The sequence below is a fragment of the Schistocerca gregaria genome, chromosome 8, assembly GCF_023897955.1.
Source record: "Schistocerca gregaria isolate iqSchGreg1 chromosome 8, iqSchGreg1.2, whole genome shotgun sequence".
Classification (NCBI taxonomy): domain Eukaryota; kingdom Metazoa; phylum Arthropoda; class Insecta; order Orthoptera; family Acrididae; genus Schistocerca; species Schistocerca gregaria.
Genome location: NC_064927.1, coordinates 122,741,761 through 122,759,576, shown reverse-complemented (window position 1 = coordinate 122,759,576; position 17,816 = coordinate 122,741,761). Strand labels below are relative to the sequence as shown.

Sequence of the window (17,816 nt, the reverse complement as noted above, 5' to 3'; positions counted from 1 at the left end):
GGGAGCAAAATATCTGATCATGGTCGAAGTAGAGAGGATATAAAATGTAGACTGGCAATGGCAAGAAAAGCGTTTCTGAAGAGTAGAAATTTGTTATCATCCAGTATAGATTTAAGTGTCTGGAAGTCGTTTCTGAAAGTAGTTGTGTGGAGTTTAGCCATGTATGGAAATGAAACATGGACGATATATGGTTTAGACAAGAAGAGAATAGAAGTTTTCAAAATGTGGTGCTACAGAAGAATACTGTAGATGGGTAGATCACATAACTAATGAGGAAGTACTGAATAGGATTGGGGAGAAGAGAAGTTTGTGGCACAACTTGACCAGAAGAAGGAATCGGTTGGTAGGACATGTTCTGAGGCATTAAGGGATCACCAATTTAGTATTGGAGGGCAGTGTGGAGGATAACAATTCTAGAGGCTTCAATATTTCTGTAAGAGAATGGCCTCTCTCGAATTGTCCTGCTCTTATCAGTTGTAATTTCTTTCAAATCGCCTCATATGTCTCATACCTTTTGACATTGTTGACATGTTGTGACACACTAACCAGATTTTGAAAATGTATATAACTTACATTCTCTCAAACCAGTTGCAAAGGTTTTTTCACATCTTCCAGCGTGAGATCAAGTACTGCAGCCTTTGGAGTTAACATATCGATTGACTTCCAGAATTTCTATTATTATGCATTAATCTGTTGATCGTTGTATCTAATCTTGTATTAATAATTGTAATATAGTTTTCTGCTAGAGAATATATATCCTTGACCATTTCAATTTTGGTAATACGGTTTTTTGAGATTTTCGTTGATCATTTTGTTTTTGTGTCAACACACGGATATACATTCTGTTTGTTTACCCTCTAGACTGCATGTGTAATATTTGTGAATTCGTAAATAGTATAATGTTTAATGATGTAATTATCTCTATTTTCATCGTATATATTCCATTCCCAGCCTGTATGTTAGTTAATTTTTAAGGTCCATCAGCCAGCCTGTTAATATATTAAATTCTTCCAAGGTGTTCCATAGTTATCTGATGTTGGTTTTGTTTTTTGTATCAACATCTTTAATACTTTCATATACATTTATAAGATGACTTGTTAATTCATCTCTGAAGTTCTGTACATTTCCTTGTGATAATCTGTGGTTTGACTATTTGTGAATGGTGTGCTGTGTATTTGGCTCTCATGTTCTATCAGTAAGCGAACACTGATACTGAGTGTGATTCCAGCAGGCTACACATATGGCTATAAATTCATTGAACATCGTTTCAGTTCATATATCTGCTTAATAAATATGTCTTACAATCTTATTGTCTTGTTTGAAAGTGATAATAAGATTAGCTGTATTCCTTGCCAGCTATTTTGAAATTTAAAAAAAATGGCTATGAGTACTATGGGACTTAACTCCTGAGGTCATCAGTCCTCTAGAACTCAGAACTACTTAAACCTAAGGACATCACACACACCCATGCCCGAGGCAGGATTTGAACCTGCAACCGTAGCGGTCATGCGGTTCCAGACTGTAGCGCCTACAACCGCTCGGCCACCTCGGCCGGCATTTTGGAATCCTTGTGTAAATCGTCCTCATATGTAGAACATCTACTCCAAAGTAATATCGGAAACGGAAATATTTTCGTATTTTTTGCTGGTTTTATACAGTAACATCATCAAATATAAACACAATATTTGGCTTCACAATTTCTGGTGATGGAAAACCGTAACTCTCACAGAATATTGTGTATGTTACACCACCTACACCTGACATAATTCTTGGCCTGAAATAAGGCTTTTGAAAAATATATGTATATGTTCAAAATGAACTCCATCTTGACCATTAAGTAATGACATAACATTCATCTTGTCTCAAGCTGACTGGTCCGCAATTATTGACTGTATATTGTTGGGCAGAATTGGAGTATTATTATTTTTTCCACATTGTTTTCAGGCCATCCAGTTACAATAAAGTCTTTGTGAAGAGGGAGTATCTTTCATCTAGTTAAGATATCAACTATATGATTGTGTTAGTATGCACAGATTTTTGTAAGGAGAGGAAAAAAATCATGACAATTTTTTTATTTTGATGCACTATACACTTATATGTATAACTGTATATATAAACATCTTTCAGTGGTATCACAGTACTTTGCCCACATCCAGTTTGTTGAATTCATGTATATAATTATGTACTTATTCACATGTATATGAAACTGCTGGAAGATAGCTCCTTCCACAATGTATACTTTGATGTGCAAGGTCCATCAAATTCTTCCACAATTTCTCGCAGAAGCTATTTTCATATGTCTACCAGATGATACATTCATCAACAGCATGCTGGACTGCATATCTCACATACATTAAATATGTTCTTGTAAACACTTGCATTGTTTGTCATTATATTTCCTTATTGTTCATGGGAAGACACCACTGAATACAGCATAGTCATATGATGCCAGTGAGGGTGTTTGAGTATTTCTGCTGCATATGGCTCCAGTTATCATCTAATTACTGGGTAGATAAAATCACTCATTGCTGAATATTGTCATTTACTATCTCGATACTGAGGATTTTCCAAAACACCCTTGCACTGAACAGGCATTGGGATGACATCCCTACAAGAACCCGTTTGCTGTCACTGACATTGAAACAGTACACTGCATTGAAGAGCAATACTTATGGTACTCGAAGTTCAGCCTGTTATTTCATCAGAGGATGCTTTATGACATCACTTTCAACAACAACACCTAGTTAAATATGCATTCATGCCGGCAGCGGTGATCTCGCGGTTCTAGGCGCTCAGTCCGGAACCGCGCGACTGCTATGGTCGAAGGTTCGAATCCTGCCTCGGGCATGAATGTGTGTGATGTCCTTAGGTAGTTAGGTTCTAGGGTACTGATGACCAAAGTTTTTAAGAACCATAGTGCTCAGAGCCATTTGAACCATGCATACATAATAATGGAAGCTCAGCCTCAAGACAAGTGTATGAGACACCTATGTATCATCTTCCACACTCTGTTGCCTGTGCCAGAAATGACATTAGGCCAGGTGTGTGATACAGGTTTATACCATACCCATGGGCACGGGAGATGGGTGGAAGCAGGCTGGGTGAAGTCACGGTGCTCTCGGACAATGCAACTATGAGCAGGCACAGCAGCATTCAAGAGTAATAAACCAGTTCAAGTGGATGCTGCCTGCTCAATCATGTCACCAACCCACAGATGCTCTCAGCTACACTGTAATTGTGTATAATAAAATGCCGCCATAGCATAATTGTTTCAATAAATAATAAAACAACACAACAGAATATTTGTTTAAATAAATAAAAGAGGCCACTAAAAGATAATAAAATGCCTCCATCTGTGCTACAGCATAGTTGTCCAAGTAAACAACACAATTGCAAGACAAGTGGACTATTACAATATTTTAATTTAGTATAAATGGGCTATATCTGCAGTTATAATTTACCATAGATTTATATTTTAAATTAATATGAACTACCTAGATCCACCATCTTGAATTGTGGTTATGAAAAGCAGAAAATAAGGTAAGATATGGTGGGAATGTGGAGGAGGAAGTGGCGGGGTGATGGTAAACTCTAAGAGGAAGATGTAGGTGGAGGAGGAGATTGATCTCGATCGAGTAGGTGATGGGTGGTGGAGGGGGGAGGGGAGGAGGTTAATGGGGACGGACAGGTGCGTGGGGGACAGATAGGAGTGCCCTGACCTTATGACACTGATGCAGACAGAACCCTGTTGTCTGTGCTTGTTACTCCCTCCATCCCTCGCTATCCCTATCATCACTAAATCTAATAGACTGGAATACATTGCAAATAAAAATTGAGCCATAACTTAATCTTTGATTTGATGTTAATCTCCCAGGGAGAGAAAGATTAAGTAATCGACTCCTAAGACATAGTTCAAGCACTCATAAGCCACTGCTGTCTTATCACATAAACACATGAGCTGCATGACAGCTATATATTTGCACCTCATTTTGGAGTGTATTAGCAATAACACTAAGTCAGTTAGTTGTAAGTCTGGTCAAGGAAGGTATAAGCTGTAATTTGACATTGTAATATTCTGTCAAATCTATGTTGTTTAACAAAAAATTCTAGGAGTAGCGTATTTTCAATGGAAGATTCACATAGCAGATAACCAGACATGATATGTCGAGAAGATTTTAATGCTTTACCTTTTCTCATATCCTTTTTAACTTAAGAAAATGTCAGTAATTCCTCATAGAACAAAGTATATTCTTGACAGCAAATTGTAATAGTTACTTCTTTCTGCAGCTATTAGTCGTATCAAGGAAACCAGCTGAAGTTTTAAATGTTTCTTAAAATTATGTGAATCATCAGATCAAACGTTTAATGTGAAATAATTTTATTAATACACATTAAATTCAGCATTATGTTCGAATTTTAAGAAAACATTGACTTAAATACATGTAACAATTATACCAAATGCAAAATATAAAACACTTTAGGAATATCAAGATCTGTTCAGAATGAAACCTGCACTTGCAATATAAAAATATAAAAAATTGGAATACATGTACATGCTAATATGGGCTGACAAGTTCATTCTAAACAGCATTTTTCAAATAAGCCGTTATGAAACTGTATCACAGGGTACAGAATTTAAATTCTTACAATTTCTTCACAGTTCGTTTTAAAAAATGAAATAATTGTCTTCAGTGATGATAGCTGCAGTCTTATATTGCTTTGTAAATCCTCGTACACACAATGTCGTCCACTGTCATGGTCTGAAAAATACAACTGAAATTAATCGACTTTCTGGCACAGTTTCGAAGAATCAAATTAAACGTACTGTTTGGGAACGCAGTTACAGGCTATGATGATTTTTCTTTGCAACTACTTATAACTATCAGACTGACAACTGAAAATTTAGCCTCAAAGTTAACATTAAGTGCTTTGGAGTCTGTTTCACTGCCAAGCTAGAGATCAATTTACAACGTAGCATTTGATTTCTTGTTTTTGCCAAAATGTTACCATGCAGCTCTTAGCGAAGCTGTAATTTGATATCTGACTTCTGAAGATGTGTTCTAAATACTCCATATCTTGCCACATATTTTACAAGACGCCACAATTGAGTCTTACACTGGTTTAATGGGCTTGTAATCTTCTAACAATCCACAAAGATAACGCATGGCTACCTTCACTGTTGACTTAATACAGAAGCAGAGAGTTTTACCATAGATACACAAAGTGATTACCGCCCCAGGTGGTAACCTCTTAATGAATGTGGTGTCCGTTTCGTGGCTATGGTCGTACATGTATACCCGACAAGTAGAGCGGCCAGGCGGCTCTGGACAAAAATATAAGCGGCAAGGGGCATTTACTTATGCCCGGCAAGCAGGAAGTCATGACGGGTGGACGCGGGAACAGGTAAACGTGCACCCTAAAATTAGCGACTGGCTATCGTCAGAATTTCAACACACCTGCCAGCATCTTCGTTAGCTACTCTTCTTCGTAATGTCGGAAAGCGCTACAGCTTTGACCTGCTCCTTTCTGCTTACGAGTCGACTGAATACTAATAATTTTATTTCCTGACGTACAAAGGACAGATGACACAAATTTTTATAATCTGAAGAGCATGAACTATCCCAATTAACTGATGTGCCAGATGTTACAAAAGGCCAACAGTGCACCAAAATACTAGTAGTATCTCACCAACATTCTCAGCAGCGAAGAATAGAAATTGGCACGCACAGTCCAGTAACTATAATTTGACTTCCTAATCTACGAAGTACATATGATACAAATACATGTGATTTGAAAGGCATGAATTGTCCTCACGTGTCAGATGTTTCAAAAGTCGAACGGTATGGCAAAATACTGAGTTTCTCGGTGACTCTCTGCCGCACGGAACAGAAGACCGTCCGAGTACTGGGTGTCCTCGCTGGAAACTTTTCCCTTTAAAACTATGTATAGAAATATATTGATCCGATGTTAATGAGGTTTTAAGTATTGCAGGCACTTATGTTGGTAGCGTAAATCTTAAGCTAAAAATTCTCAAAAACAAAAATTCTTATCATTTTTCTGAGCTCACTTTTCTTCACCTCAAGAAAAACTAATAACAGAAAGCAGGGATTAGCTTTGACATTCTCTTTCACTGAAGCCACTGTGACTGTACATTGTGATACTGGTTCTATAATGAGTATTACTGAAGAGTAGTTTTATGTGCTGTGGAACGTGCGGTTAGCCGACAGTGGACACAGCCTGCAGCAGTCTTAGGGTTGTTTGTGGCTCTCCAGCGAGGAGCACAGTATCTCCACAACCTTTAGCTGCTCAGTTGGACTGGACGCTCGGTTCTAGCCGCCACGCAGGGGGTTGAAATATCAACGTGAAAATGTGATCAAAATGCTCCATAGCTTGCCATAGATTTAACTAGTTGCTGCAGTTGGTGTTAACACTGGTACAATGCCCTTCCAAGTATCTCAAAACTCGCAAAGATAGCGTATGCCTACCTTCACTTGGGACATAATAACGAAGTAGAAAATTTTGATAAACGTCGGAGAGCAGCCTATCGCGATTGCGGTTTATCGTATCGCGACATTTGTACTGGAGTTGGTACAGATCCAACGACTGTTAGCAGAATATGGAACCGGTGGATTCAGAAGAGTGCTACGGAACGCCGTGGTGGATCCCAACGGCCTCGTATCAATACCAGTCAAGATGACAGGCATATTATCCGCATGGCTGTAACGGATCGTGCAGTCACGTCTCGATCCCTGCGTCAGCAGATGGGGACGTTTGCAATACAACAACCATCTGCACGAACAGTTCGACGACGTGTGCAGCAGCGCGGACTTCCAGCTCGAAGACCGTGGCTGCGGTTACCCTTGACGCTACATCACAGACAGGAGCGCCTGTGATGGTGTACTCAACGACGAACCTGGGTGCACAAATGGCAAAACGTCATTTTTTCGGATTAATCCAGGTTCTGTTTACAGCATCATGATGGTCGCATCCGTGTTTGGCGACATCGCGTTGAACGCACATTGGAAGCATGTATTCGTCATCGCCATACTGGCGTATCACCCGGCGTGATGGTATGGGGTGCCATTGGTTACACGTTTCGGTCACCTCTTGTTCGCATTGACGGCACTTTGGAACAGTGCACGTTACATTTAAGATGTGCTACGACCCGTGGCTCTACCCTTCATTCGATCCCTGCGAAACCCTACATCTCAGCAGGATAATGCACGACCGCATGTTGCCTTTTTAAGTTGTAGAATTTGACTGCTGTTAAAGAAACATTCCAGACTGATTAACGCTATCGCCAGTAAATAAATTCATAATGTCTAAACTGTAGTAATTATGTAGTCTTCCGTTGTTACCTAGGTGGCAACATTATTTTACTTTTATTTACAGTCTATACAAAGAACTGAAATGTTTACTGATAAGTGCTGAATTTTAATACTTTAGGAAAAATATCTTTCTATTTTTAATTATGTCACACGAAAACAAAATGTTATACATATGCGAAGTGCCTTGCTTCAACATGATAAAGTTACATCCAACAATAACACTACTTAGCCTCTAGAAATAAAGCATATTTTTTCAGTTTGATGTTTAACATTTTTGAACCAAATTTTAAATTACTGAGAATACTCGCATTTTCATATGAGTAATAATAAAAAATAAGACACTCATTTATTAAAAAGCTATGATTCAATATTTGGTAATAAACAAAGCCATTTATTAATAAATATGAAATTTAAGTAAGCATAAAAGTTTATACCAAGGGGATTAAAAATTTTTAAAGGTACTTTCATTGTTATCTTTTGAACTTTATGTAGTTAATTCAAGATTTAAAACTGATACAACGGAAATGTTTTGATTGTTGATGCAGCAATGGTGCAAAAAGAATAATATAATAAAAATAAAAGTGCGAATTATTGATTAACAAAAAAGGTATTATAATTTGACTCCCTACAATTCTTTCAATTACCTTGTTCAAGATTGTTATCCTAGGAGATTAGGAGGAGGAGGAGATTAGTGTAACGTCCCGTCGACAACGAGGTCATTAGAGACGGAGCGCAAGCTCGGGTGAGGGAAGGATGGGGAAGGAAATCGGCCGTGCCCTTTCAAAGGAACCATCCCGGCATTTGCCTGAAGCGATTTAGGGAAATCACGGAAAACCTAAATCAGGATGGCCGGAGACGGGATTGAACCGTCGTCCTACCGAATGCGAGTCCAGTGTGCTAACCACTGCGCCACCTCACTCGGTCTAGGAGATTAGGATTACCACACTTCCGCTCCACGAACTCAGCTGCTGGCGAAAATGTTAATACACTAAATTTTTTGTGGTAAATAGTGGACGGAAAATTAATTCTTAAAGTACTTTTGAATACATTATGGGAGTGGCAGTGATCAATGTCTTACAAATATTTGCTATTAAAAACAGTCTATTTCCAACAGAAAGAGGTTCCTACTCAGTGGTCTGAAGATGGTCACAGTAGTGGTCGAAACCGGTCACCTTGATAAATAAATCGTGATCAAGACTGAGAAGTAATTTTTTTACTATTGAAAATAAAGTTGACTTCTTAGAAATTTTTTATTTCATTTTTAATTGCTTCGCACTGATTTAGAAAATTCATGTTTAGGCACTGTAAGTAAGAAACTACAAACAAAGAAGAGGAGGGTCAGTCTCTACTAAATTTCTGTTCCTTTGTTAGTAAACTACACTGTATAAAACAATTAAGGGGTTACATTTCAAATTCCCGTAATTGTCTCCCATTAAGACCAGAGGTTGGAAATTTGGCTCAAAGGTACCTACAATCTCTCTCAGTAAAGGTGCAAAATCGAGGCATCCAGTGCCTTCACACTTGGGCTCGGCAATGCTTCCAAATGTAAGGTGTCTACACATTCGGAAAAAAGACCAAAGCTCGGAACTTCGCGTGAAGTGGATTAATGAAGTTTCATTGACACCAACCTACAGCACAATTCTGCCCGACGTATCCGACGAGTGGACAGTCCTCACAGCCCTTCTTACCTGCATTTCACCCCGTCTCTTGGTGCACCTACCATGGAGGTCAGAACCGCGACGCTCAGCTGTTTCCTTATGGCTGACCGAGGGAAAGGTTTCCAATACGCTACCGCTCAGAATCGACACGAGAAGGCCTCAATGTGTTGCATAGAGGGCGTCAATGAAACCACCCCTTTACTTGAGGCGTTGATTCCCAGACATCTCGCTATAGGAAGCAACAGTTCGAAGTGCGATGAGTAACAGGGCGACATTCTTGACAAACTTCTACGCTGTTGACGTCCCCCAAACGAATTAGCCCATCTCTAAGGGCATCGTGTGTCTGCAACCAAATTGAGAGCGTTCTCACCTCTGTGAAGTGCAGCACGACCGCAATTTTTGTCCTGGTGTACAGGGTGGAACCACAAGGGACCGTTCAAACTCACTCTACGAAATTTTTGACGTCATCCGAAGCAGCAAAAGGTGTTTATGCTTCTTCAGCACTCCTGTTTCGTGCCCTCCTATGGCGTGATCACAGCTAAGCACTGCGTCAGTGAACTAGCGCCTGCTGGTAGTGTGACAAATCTAATGGTTATTGAAAGGGGTACTTGTCATACTAGCGCCAAGGAATCAGTAAATGGCTGTCTGTACAGCGCCATTTTTTAAACTTTTTTGTAAAGTTTTGAAGGTAGGAGACGAGGTACTGGCAGAAGTACAGCTGTGAGGACGGGGCGTGAGTCGTGCTTGGGTAGCTCAGTTGGTAGAGCACTTGCCCGCGAAAGGCAAAGGTCGCGATTTAGAGTGTCGGTCCGGCACACAGTTTTAATCTCCCAGGAAGTTTCATATCAGCGCACACTCCGCTGCAGAGTGAAAATCTCATTCTGGTAGCGGCATTTTTGTTGAAGTGGCCAGCGAACACCCGTGGGTGGCTCTCAGGTATCTTAGCGGGATCCTTTGACGTTTTATTCACGCATGCGTCAATTTCGCGACCTCCTTAGATCACGCCAGAGAAGTGCGCGAAACATCAGGGCTGAAAAATCATAAGCAACCATTTCTGCCTCGGATCTCTCTTGATTTTCATCAAATGGTTTTGAACGATCACTAGCATACCGGAGCGAACACTGCGCTTGTGATACATTCCAAAGTCGAGCGATAACGTTAATTGGGGTTATAGGCCCATGAGGTCTCTTTCCTGTAGGTCATCTCACTGAATTGTTCACGAAACGTGTAGATATCAACGCCGCAAGTAAAGGGGTAGTTCATTGACACCATTTATGCCATCCCCTGTGACCTTTTGTCGATTCTGATAGGCGGTGTGTCGAAATCTGTTCAGCAACCCATTAGAAAGCAGAATAATTTAAATGCTGGGCGTCGCGTTTCTGATCTCCATCGCAGAGACGTTAAAAGGAGGAGTTAAATATGGGTAGCAAGGGCTGTGACGACCTTCTCATTGTGTCACACGTCCACGGCGGCATTGAGCGGAATAGTGGAATAGTGGAATGTAACATCATTAACCAGCTCTACACCTCACATGAACTTCTGAGGACTGGTCTTTTTTCCGCAAGTGTCCACAACTTGCCGTCTGAAGCGGCGTCGTGACATATCAAGGCGCCAGGATTTTGCACCATTACAGACGAAGGTTGTAGGAATCTTTGAGACTGCTGAGAACTTACACCACACCTAAAGACTGGTCAAAAGAGTTGAGGCTTTGGACCCAGACTGGAAGCAGTGCTACTCGATGACTGCTTTCGCGCTGACCCTACTCACCATCTTCAGCTCTTCGTCTGAGAACTCCCGCACAGTGGTGGTGGTCTTCTCGCCCTTCTGGATGTGGTGCAGCTTGTTGCCTTCCTGGGTGATGGTAGAATTCACTTTGCGGCCGTCAGGAGTCTCCTCTACGAACTCCTCATCGAGTTTGAAGGCTATGAGCATGGTCCTGAACGCCGACGCAGACTTGAACGTGTAGGTGTCACCGTCCTTTGTCAGCTCCACGACGGGGCTAACTGCGCCGGCCATCTTGCGAGCCAACATGCCCGCCCCTGTAACAGATATGCGATGCTTTACTATTAAGCGGTTCACTGCTGCAGCGCCAGATTACAGCGAAAGTTACAAGTACCCTCCTAACTATGGCAGTCACGGTCGGTATTCACGTCACTGATTTTAGCTACATGGGCTTCTCTGTCACACATAATACAAAATCCCTCAAGTAAACAGAGGAACTACTAAAAGACGTATCAACATTCGCCTTAAAGAATCCAATGGCAGTTGGCTGGGCAGCACGGATAATCGTCAGTAGCAGATCGTGTATTGGGTCCAGGAAACCACCAAATTCGCTTCTCTGATCCTCTAGTTTTATAAAAGTCTCATCATTACTATGTCAGCACGTACAGGAAGCTACTGAAATTAAAAACAAAAACTTTAACGAAAGGAGGACTAAAATTAAGAACCTTGCGGGCTGCAGTGCTCAAAAAGCAGAAACAACATGTGCAGTAGAAGCTGTGTAACGTCTTCTATGTGCTGTCTAAATTTAATCGAGCTTTGTTACTTGGCAGTGACACACAGCGTGAAAGTTTCGTAATTACGTTCTGCACACCATTGTACATAAAATTATTTGTGGTTTAAAGTACAGCATCCTTGCTTTTCTCACATTAGTGTATACGCTAAAGCTTTCAGTACAAGTATCAAGAGCTTGAATCAATAGTAAATTGTTCTTTTTCTAGCGCATATCCTTTCTGGATGTTGTTGAAAATCATAGCTACATCGGTTATACTTGTTCGAAAAAACTGTTCGTTCGTATGTGAAGTCCATGTCTGTAAGTTTCCGCTACAAGATGTTCCTCCTCTAGCTAGCCCTCTTTTATCAAGCAGATACTCAGGAGAATGTCGTTATCAGGATAAAGAAAACTGGCTTCCTACGGATTGGAGTGTGGAATGTCAGATCCCTTAATAGGACAGGTAGGTTAGAAAATTTAAAAAGGGAAATGGATAGGTTAAAGTTAGATATAGTGGGAATTAGTGAAGTTACGTGGCAGAAGGAACAAGACCTCTGGTCAGGTGACTACAGGGTTATAAACACAAAATCAAATAGGGGTAATGCAGGAGTAGGTTTAATAATGAATAGGAAAATAGGAATGCGGGTAAGCTACTACAAACAGCATAGTGAACGCATTACTGTGGCCAAGATAGATACGAAGCCCACACATACTACAGTAGGACAAGTTTATATGCCAACTAGCTCTGCAGATGATGAAGAAATTGAAGAAAAGTACGATGAAATAAAAGAAATTGTTCAGATAGTGAAGGGAGACGAAAATTTAATAGTAATGGGTGACTGGAATTCGAGTGTAGGAAAAGGGAGAGAAGGAAACATAGTAGGTGAATATGGATTGGGGCTAAGAAATGAATAAGGAAGCCGCCTAGTAGAATTTTGCACGGAGCACAACTTAATCATAGCTAACACTTGGTTTAAGAATCATGAAGGAAGGTTGTATACGTGGAAGAACCCTGGAGATACTAAAAGGTATCAGATAGATTATATAATGGTAAGACAGAGATTTAGGAACCAGGTTTTAAGTTGTAAGACATTTCCAGGGGCAGATGTGGACTCTGACCACAATCTATTGGTTATGAACTGTAGATTAAAACTGAAGAAACTGTGGGAATTTAAGGAGATGGAACATGGATAAACTAAAAGAACCAGAGGTTGTACAGAGTTTCAGGGAGAGCATAAGGGAGCAATTGACAGGAATGAGGGAAAGAAATACAGTAGAAGAAGAATGGGTAGCTTTGAGGGATGAAGTAGTGAAGGCAGCAGAGGATCAAGTAGGTAAAAAGACGAGGGCTAATAGAAATCCTTGGGTAACAGAAGAAATATTGAATTTAATGGATGAAAGGAGAAAATATAAGAATGCAGTAAATGAAGCAGCAAAAAGGAATACAAATGTCTCAAAAATGAGATCGACAGGAAGTGCAAAATGGCTAAGCAGGGATGGCTAGAGGACAAATTTAAGGATGTAGAGGCTTATCTCACTAGGGGTAAGACAGATACTGCCTACAGGAAAATTAAAGAGACCTTTGGAGAAAAGAGCCACTTGTATGAACATCAAGAGCTCAGATGGAAACCCAGTTCTAAGCAAAGAAGGGAAAGCAGAAAGGTGGAAGGAGTATATAGAGGGCCTATATTATGGAAATGGAAGAGGATGAAGATGAAATGGGAGATACGATACTGCGTGTAGAGTTTGACAGAGCACTGAAAGACCTGAGTCGAAACAAGGCCCCTGGAGTAGACAACATTCCATTGGAACTACTGACGACCTTGGCAGAGTCAGTCCTGACAAAGCTCTACTATCTGGTGAGCAAGATGTATGAGACAGGAGAAATACCCTCAGACTTCAAGAAGAATATGATAATTCCAATCCCAAAGAAAGCAGGTGTTGACAGATGTGAAAATTACCGAACTATCAGTTTAATAAGTCACAGCTGCAAAATACTAACGCGAATTCCTTACTGACGAATGGACAAACTAGTAGAAGCCGACCTTGGGGAAGATCAGTTTGGATTCCATAGAAATGTTGGAACACGTGAGGCAATACTGACCCTACGACTTATCTTAGAAGCTAGATTAAGGAAGGGCAAACCTACGTTTCTTGCATTTGTAGACTTGGAGAAAGCTTTTGACAATGTTGACTGGAATACTCTCTTTCAAATTCTGAGGTGGCAGGGGTAAAATACAGGGAGCGAAAGGCTATTTACAATTTGTACAGAAACCAGATGACAGTAATAAGAGTCGAGGGGCATGAAAGGGAAGCAGTGGTTGGGAAAGGAGTGAGACAGGGTTGTAGCCTCTCCCCGATGTTATTCAATCTGTATATTGAGCAAGCAATAAAGGAAACAAAAGAAAAATTTGGAGTAGGTATTAAAATCCATGGCGAAGAAATAAAAACTTCGAGGTTCGCCGATGACATCGTAATTCTGTCAGAGACAGCAAAGGACTTGGAAGAGCAGTTGAACGGAATGGATAGTGTCTTGAAAGGAGGATATAAGATGAACATCAACAAAAGCAAAACTAGGATAATGGAATGGAGTCGAATTAAGTCGGGTGATGCTGAGGGAATTAGATTAGGAAATGAGACACTTCAAGTAGTAAAGGAGTTATGCTATGTGGGGAGCAAAATAACTGATGATGGTCGAAGTAGAGAGGATATAAAATGTAGACTGGCAATGGCAAGGGAAGCGTTTCTGAAGCAGAGAAATTTGTTAACATCGAATATAGATTTATGTATCAGGAAGGCGTTTCTGAAAGTATTTGTATTGAGTGTAGCCATGTATGGAAGTGAAACATGGACGATTACTAGTTTGGACAAGAAGAGAATAGAAGCTTTCGAAATGTGGTGCTACAGAAGAATACTGAAGATAAGGTGGATACATCATGTAACTAATGAGGAGGTATTGAATAGGATTGGGGAGAAGAGAAGTTTGTGGCACAACTTGACTAGAAGAAGGGATCTGTTGGTAGGACATGTTTTGAGGATCACAAATTTAGCGTTCGAGGGCAGCGTGGAGGGTAAAAATCGTAGAGGGAGACCAAGAGATGAGTACACTAAGCAGATTCAGAAGGATGTGGGTTGCAGTGGGTACTGGGATATGAAGCTTGCACAGGATAGAGTAGCATGGAGAGCTGAATCAAACCGGTCTCAGGACTGAAGACCACAACAAACAACAACCTCTCCTTGAAGAATGTTCAGCAGCAGTTTGTACCTATTTCGATTGCTCGTTACATGAGCGAGATATAATTTTTGAAGCTTACTGCTTTTAGGAGTTGTTCTCCCTTCGTTTTATGGATAATGTCGTTGTTAGTAAATGCATCTGTCCATGCCACTCTTAGCATTCTCCTATACAGCCATAACCCAACTGCCTCTAGCATAATATCAATATAACAGGCACAGAGTCGCAATTCATGTCTCTGCATCTTTCGAGTAATATCTGAATGCAGAACAGATACTTTCGAGTATCGATAGTATTTCTAAAGGAAAACTCTGTAGATGCTATTTGTGCTTCACAAACTTTGCAGTTTGATTTGTGAATAAGTTTTGAGAATACTCTCAATGGCAAAAAAGAAAAGAAAAATGCATCACGAAGGAGTGTGCAAATTGGTCACAAACTGATATTCAGACAGATATCGACGGAAAATGAGGAATTCTTAACTTTGGCTGCCGACAGTCGAATCTGTGATGCTGCAGTGCAATTTCACCCATAGACGAGCAAGTCGCCGAAGTGGCGTCAAATCGAAAGAGTTGCTCACGGCGAAGAGGTCCTAGTCACACGACATTTTATTTACCGCGCAGCTGGCAAGGATGGTAAACAAATGGGATGTCGATACCAGGGCACAAAGTCTTTGCGAATTTCATTCAGTGTACTCAGTTGGACAGTAACTATGCCTCACAGACAGGCCCGTGAACAATATACGCAGGTAGGAAAGTTTTAGTTGGGCTCAAAGAAGCCGGTTGGAGTAATGCACGAATCGCGCGACATTTTAATAACAGCCATGAGACTCTTCGACGATGTTGATAGGAATACGTGAACCATGGTCTAACACAACGTCAAGAAAAAAGTGGTCGACCTACATCTACATCCACACCTACATGGTTACTCTGCAATTCACACTTAAGTGCCTGGCAGATGGTTCATCGAACCATTTTCATACTACTTCTCTACCATTCCACTCTTGAAAGGCGCATGGGAAAAGGAACACCTAGATCATTCCGTTCGAGCTCTGATTTCTGTTATTTTATTATGATGTCATTTCTCCATACGTAATTGGGTGTCAACAAAATATTTTCGCATTCGGAAGAGAAAGTTGGTGATTGAAATTGCGTAAATAGATCTCGCCGCAAAGAAAACCGCCTTTGCTTCAGTGACTACCTCTACTCGCGTGTCGTATCAGTGACAATCTCACACCTATTGCGCGGTAACACGAAACGAGCTGCCCTTCTTTGCACTTTTTTGATGTCCTCCCTCAATCCCACCTGGTAAGGATCCCACACTGCGCAGCAGTATTCCAGTAGAGGTCGCACAAGTGTAATGTAGACTGTCGCTTCAGTGGGTTTGTCGCATCTTCTAAGTGTTCTCCCAACAAAGCGCAGTCTGTTTCGTGTTCTGCACAATATTATCTATGTGATCTTTCCAATATAAGTTGCTCTCAACTGTAATTCCTAGGTATTTAGTCGAATTGACAGCCCTTAGATTTGTGCGATTTATCTATACCCCAAATTTATCGGATTTCTTTTAGTACCCCTGTGGATGACTTCGTACTTTTCTTTGTTTAGTGGCAATTTCCGCTTTTTGCACCATACAGAAATTCTCTCTAGATCATTTTGTAATTGGAATTGATTGTCTGATGATTTTACTAGACGGTAAATTACAGCGTCATCTGCAAACAATCTAACTTGACTGCTCAGATTATCACCTAGATCATTATTGCAAATCAGGAACAGCAGAGGGCCTATGACACTACCTTGCGGAACGCCAGATATCACTTCTGTTCTACTTGATGATTTACTGCCTTTCACTACGAACTGTGACCTCTCTGAGAGGAAATCACGAATCCAGTCACACAAATGAGACGATAGTCTATATGCACGCAATTTGATCAATAGTTGCTTATGAGGAACGGCATCAAACGCCTTCTGCAAATCTAGGAATATGGAATCGATCTGAGATTACTTATTGGGAATAAAGGACTAGCTACACAAGAACAATATTTTCTGAATCCGTGTTGGTTATGTATCAATAAATCAGTTTCTTCAAGGTGATTCATAATGTTCGAGAACAGTATGTGCTCCAAAATCCTACTGCAAATTGAGGTCAGTGATATGGGTCTGTAATTCAATGAGTTACTCTTATTTCCTTTCTTGAATATTGCTGTGACTGTGCTACTTTCCAGTCTTTAGGAACAGACCTTCCGTCAAGTGAGCGGTTGTGTATGAGTGTTAAGAAAGGCGCTATTGTGTTTGCATACTATGATAGGAACCTGATTGGTATACCATCTGGACCGGAAGACGTGCCTCTCTTAAGTGTTTTGAGTTGTTTCGCAACACCTGAAGATATCTACTTTTATGTCAGTCATGCTAACAGCTGTTCTGGTTTCGAGTTGTGGAATATTTATTTCGTCTTCTTTCGTGAAGGAATTACGGAAAACTGTATTTAGTAACTCCGCTTTAGTGGCACCATCATCGGTAACATTTCCATCGCTATCGACCAGTGACAATATTGACTGGTTTAGCCACTGGTGTACTTTACATACGACCAGAATGTCTGAGTTTTCTACCATATTTTGAGACAATGTTTCATTGTGGAAACTATTAAAAGCATCTCGCATTGACGTCCGCACTAAATTTCGAGCTTCCGTGAAACTTAGCCAGTCTTTCGGATTTTGCGTTCTTCTGAATTAGGCACAATTTTTTCGTTGCTTCTGCTTTGTGTATCATGATAGATCACTCCCGTCTCTTACTAACTTATGCGGTATGAATCTATATTGCTGTCGATACGGTATCTTTGAATTTGTGCCATATGTGGTCTACACTTACATAATCAGCTTGGAAGGAATGGAGTCTCTCTCTTAGGAAGGCATCAAGCCAATTTTTATCTGCTGTTTTAAATAGATACATTTTGCGTTTATTTTTAGTGGTTTGGTTGATATGCTTTTGAGCCTCGCTACAATGACCTTGGGATCACTAATCCCTGTATCCGTCATGACGCTCTCTATTAGCTTTCACAAGCTGCGACGTGGTCGCGAAAAAACACAGTGACCTGGATATGTAATAAGTTTCCTT

General features: G+C 40.5%; 1 protein-coding gene across 1 annotated transcript in view; it reads right to left on the bottom strand.

Annotated features, from left to right (window-relative positions):
* Positions 1 to 4,361: 4,361 nt before the first annotated feature.
* LOC126284718 (fatty acid-binding protein, muscle-like) overlaps positions 4,362 to 17,816 on the bottom strand; it is a 40,204-nt gene continuing 26,749 nt past the window's right edge. The window contains exons 2-3 of the mRNA XM_049983851.1: positions 10,754 to 11,025; positions 4,362 to 4,760 (exon numbers count right to left, since the gene is read on the bottom strand). Of these exons, the coding sequence (XP_049839808.1) occupies positions 4,710 to 4,760; positions 10,754 to 11,025 (323 nt within the window). The 3' untranslated portion in view covers positions 4,362 to 4,709. The remainder of the gene's footprint in view (positions 4,761 to 10,753; positions 11,026 to 17,816) is intronic.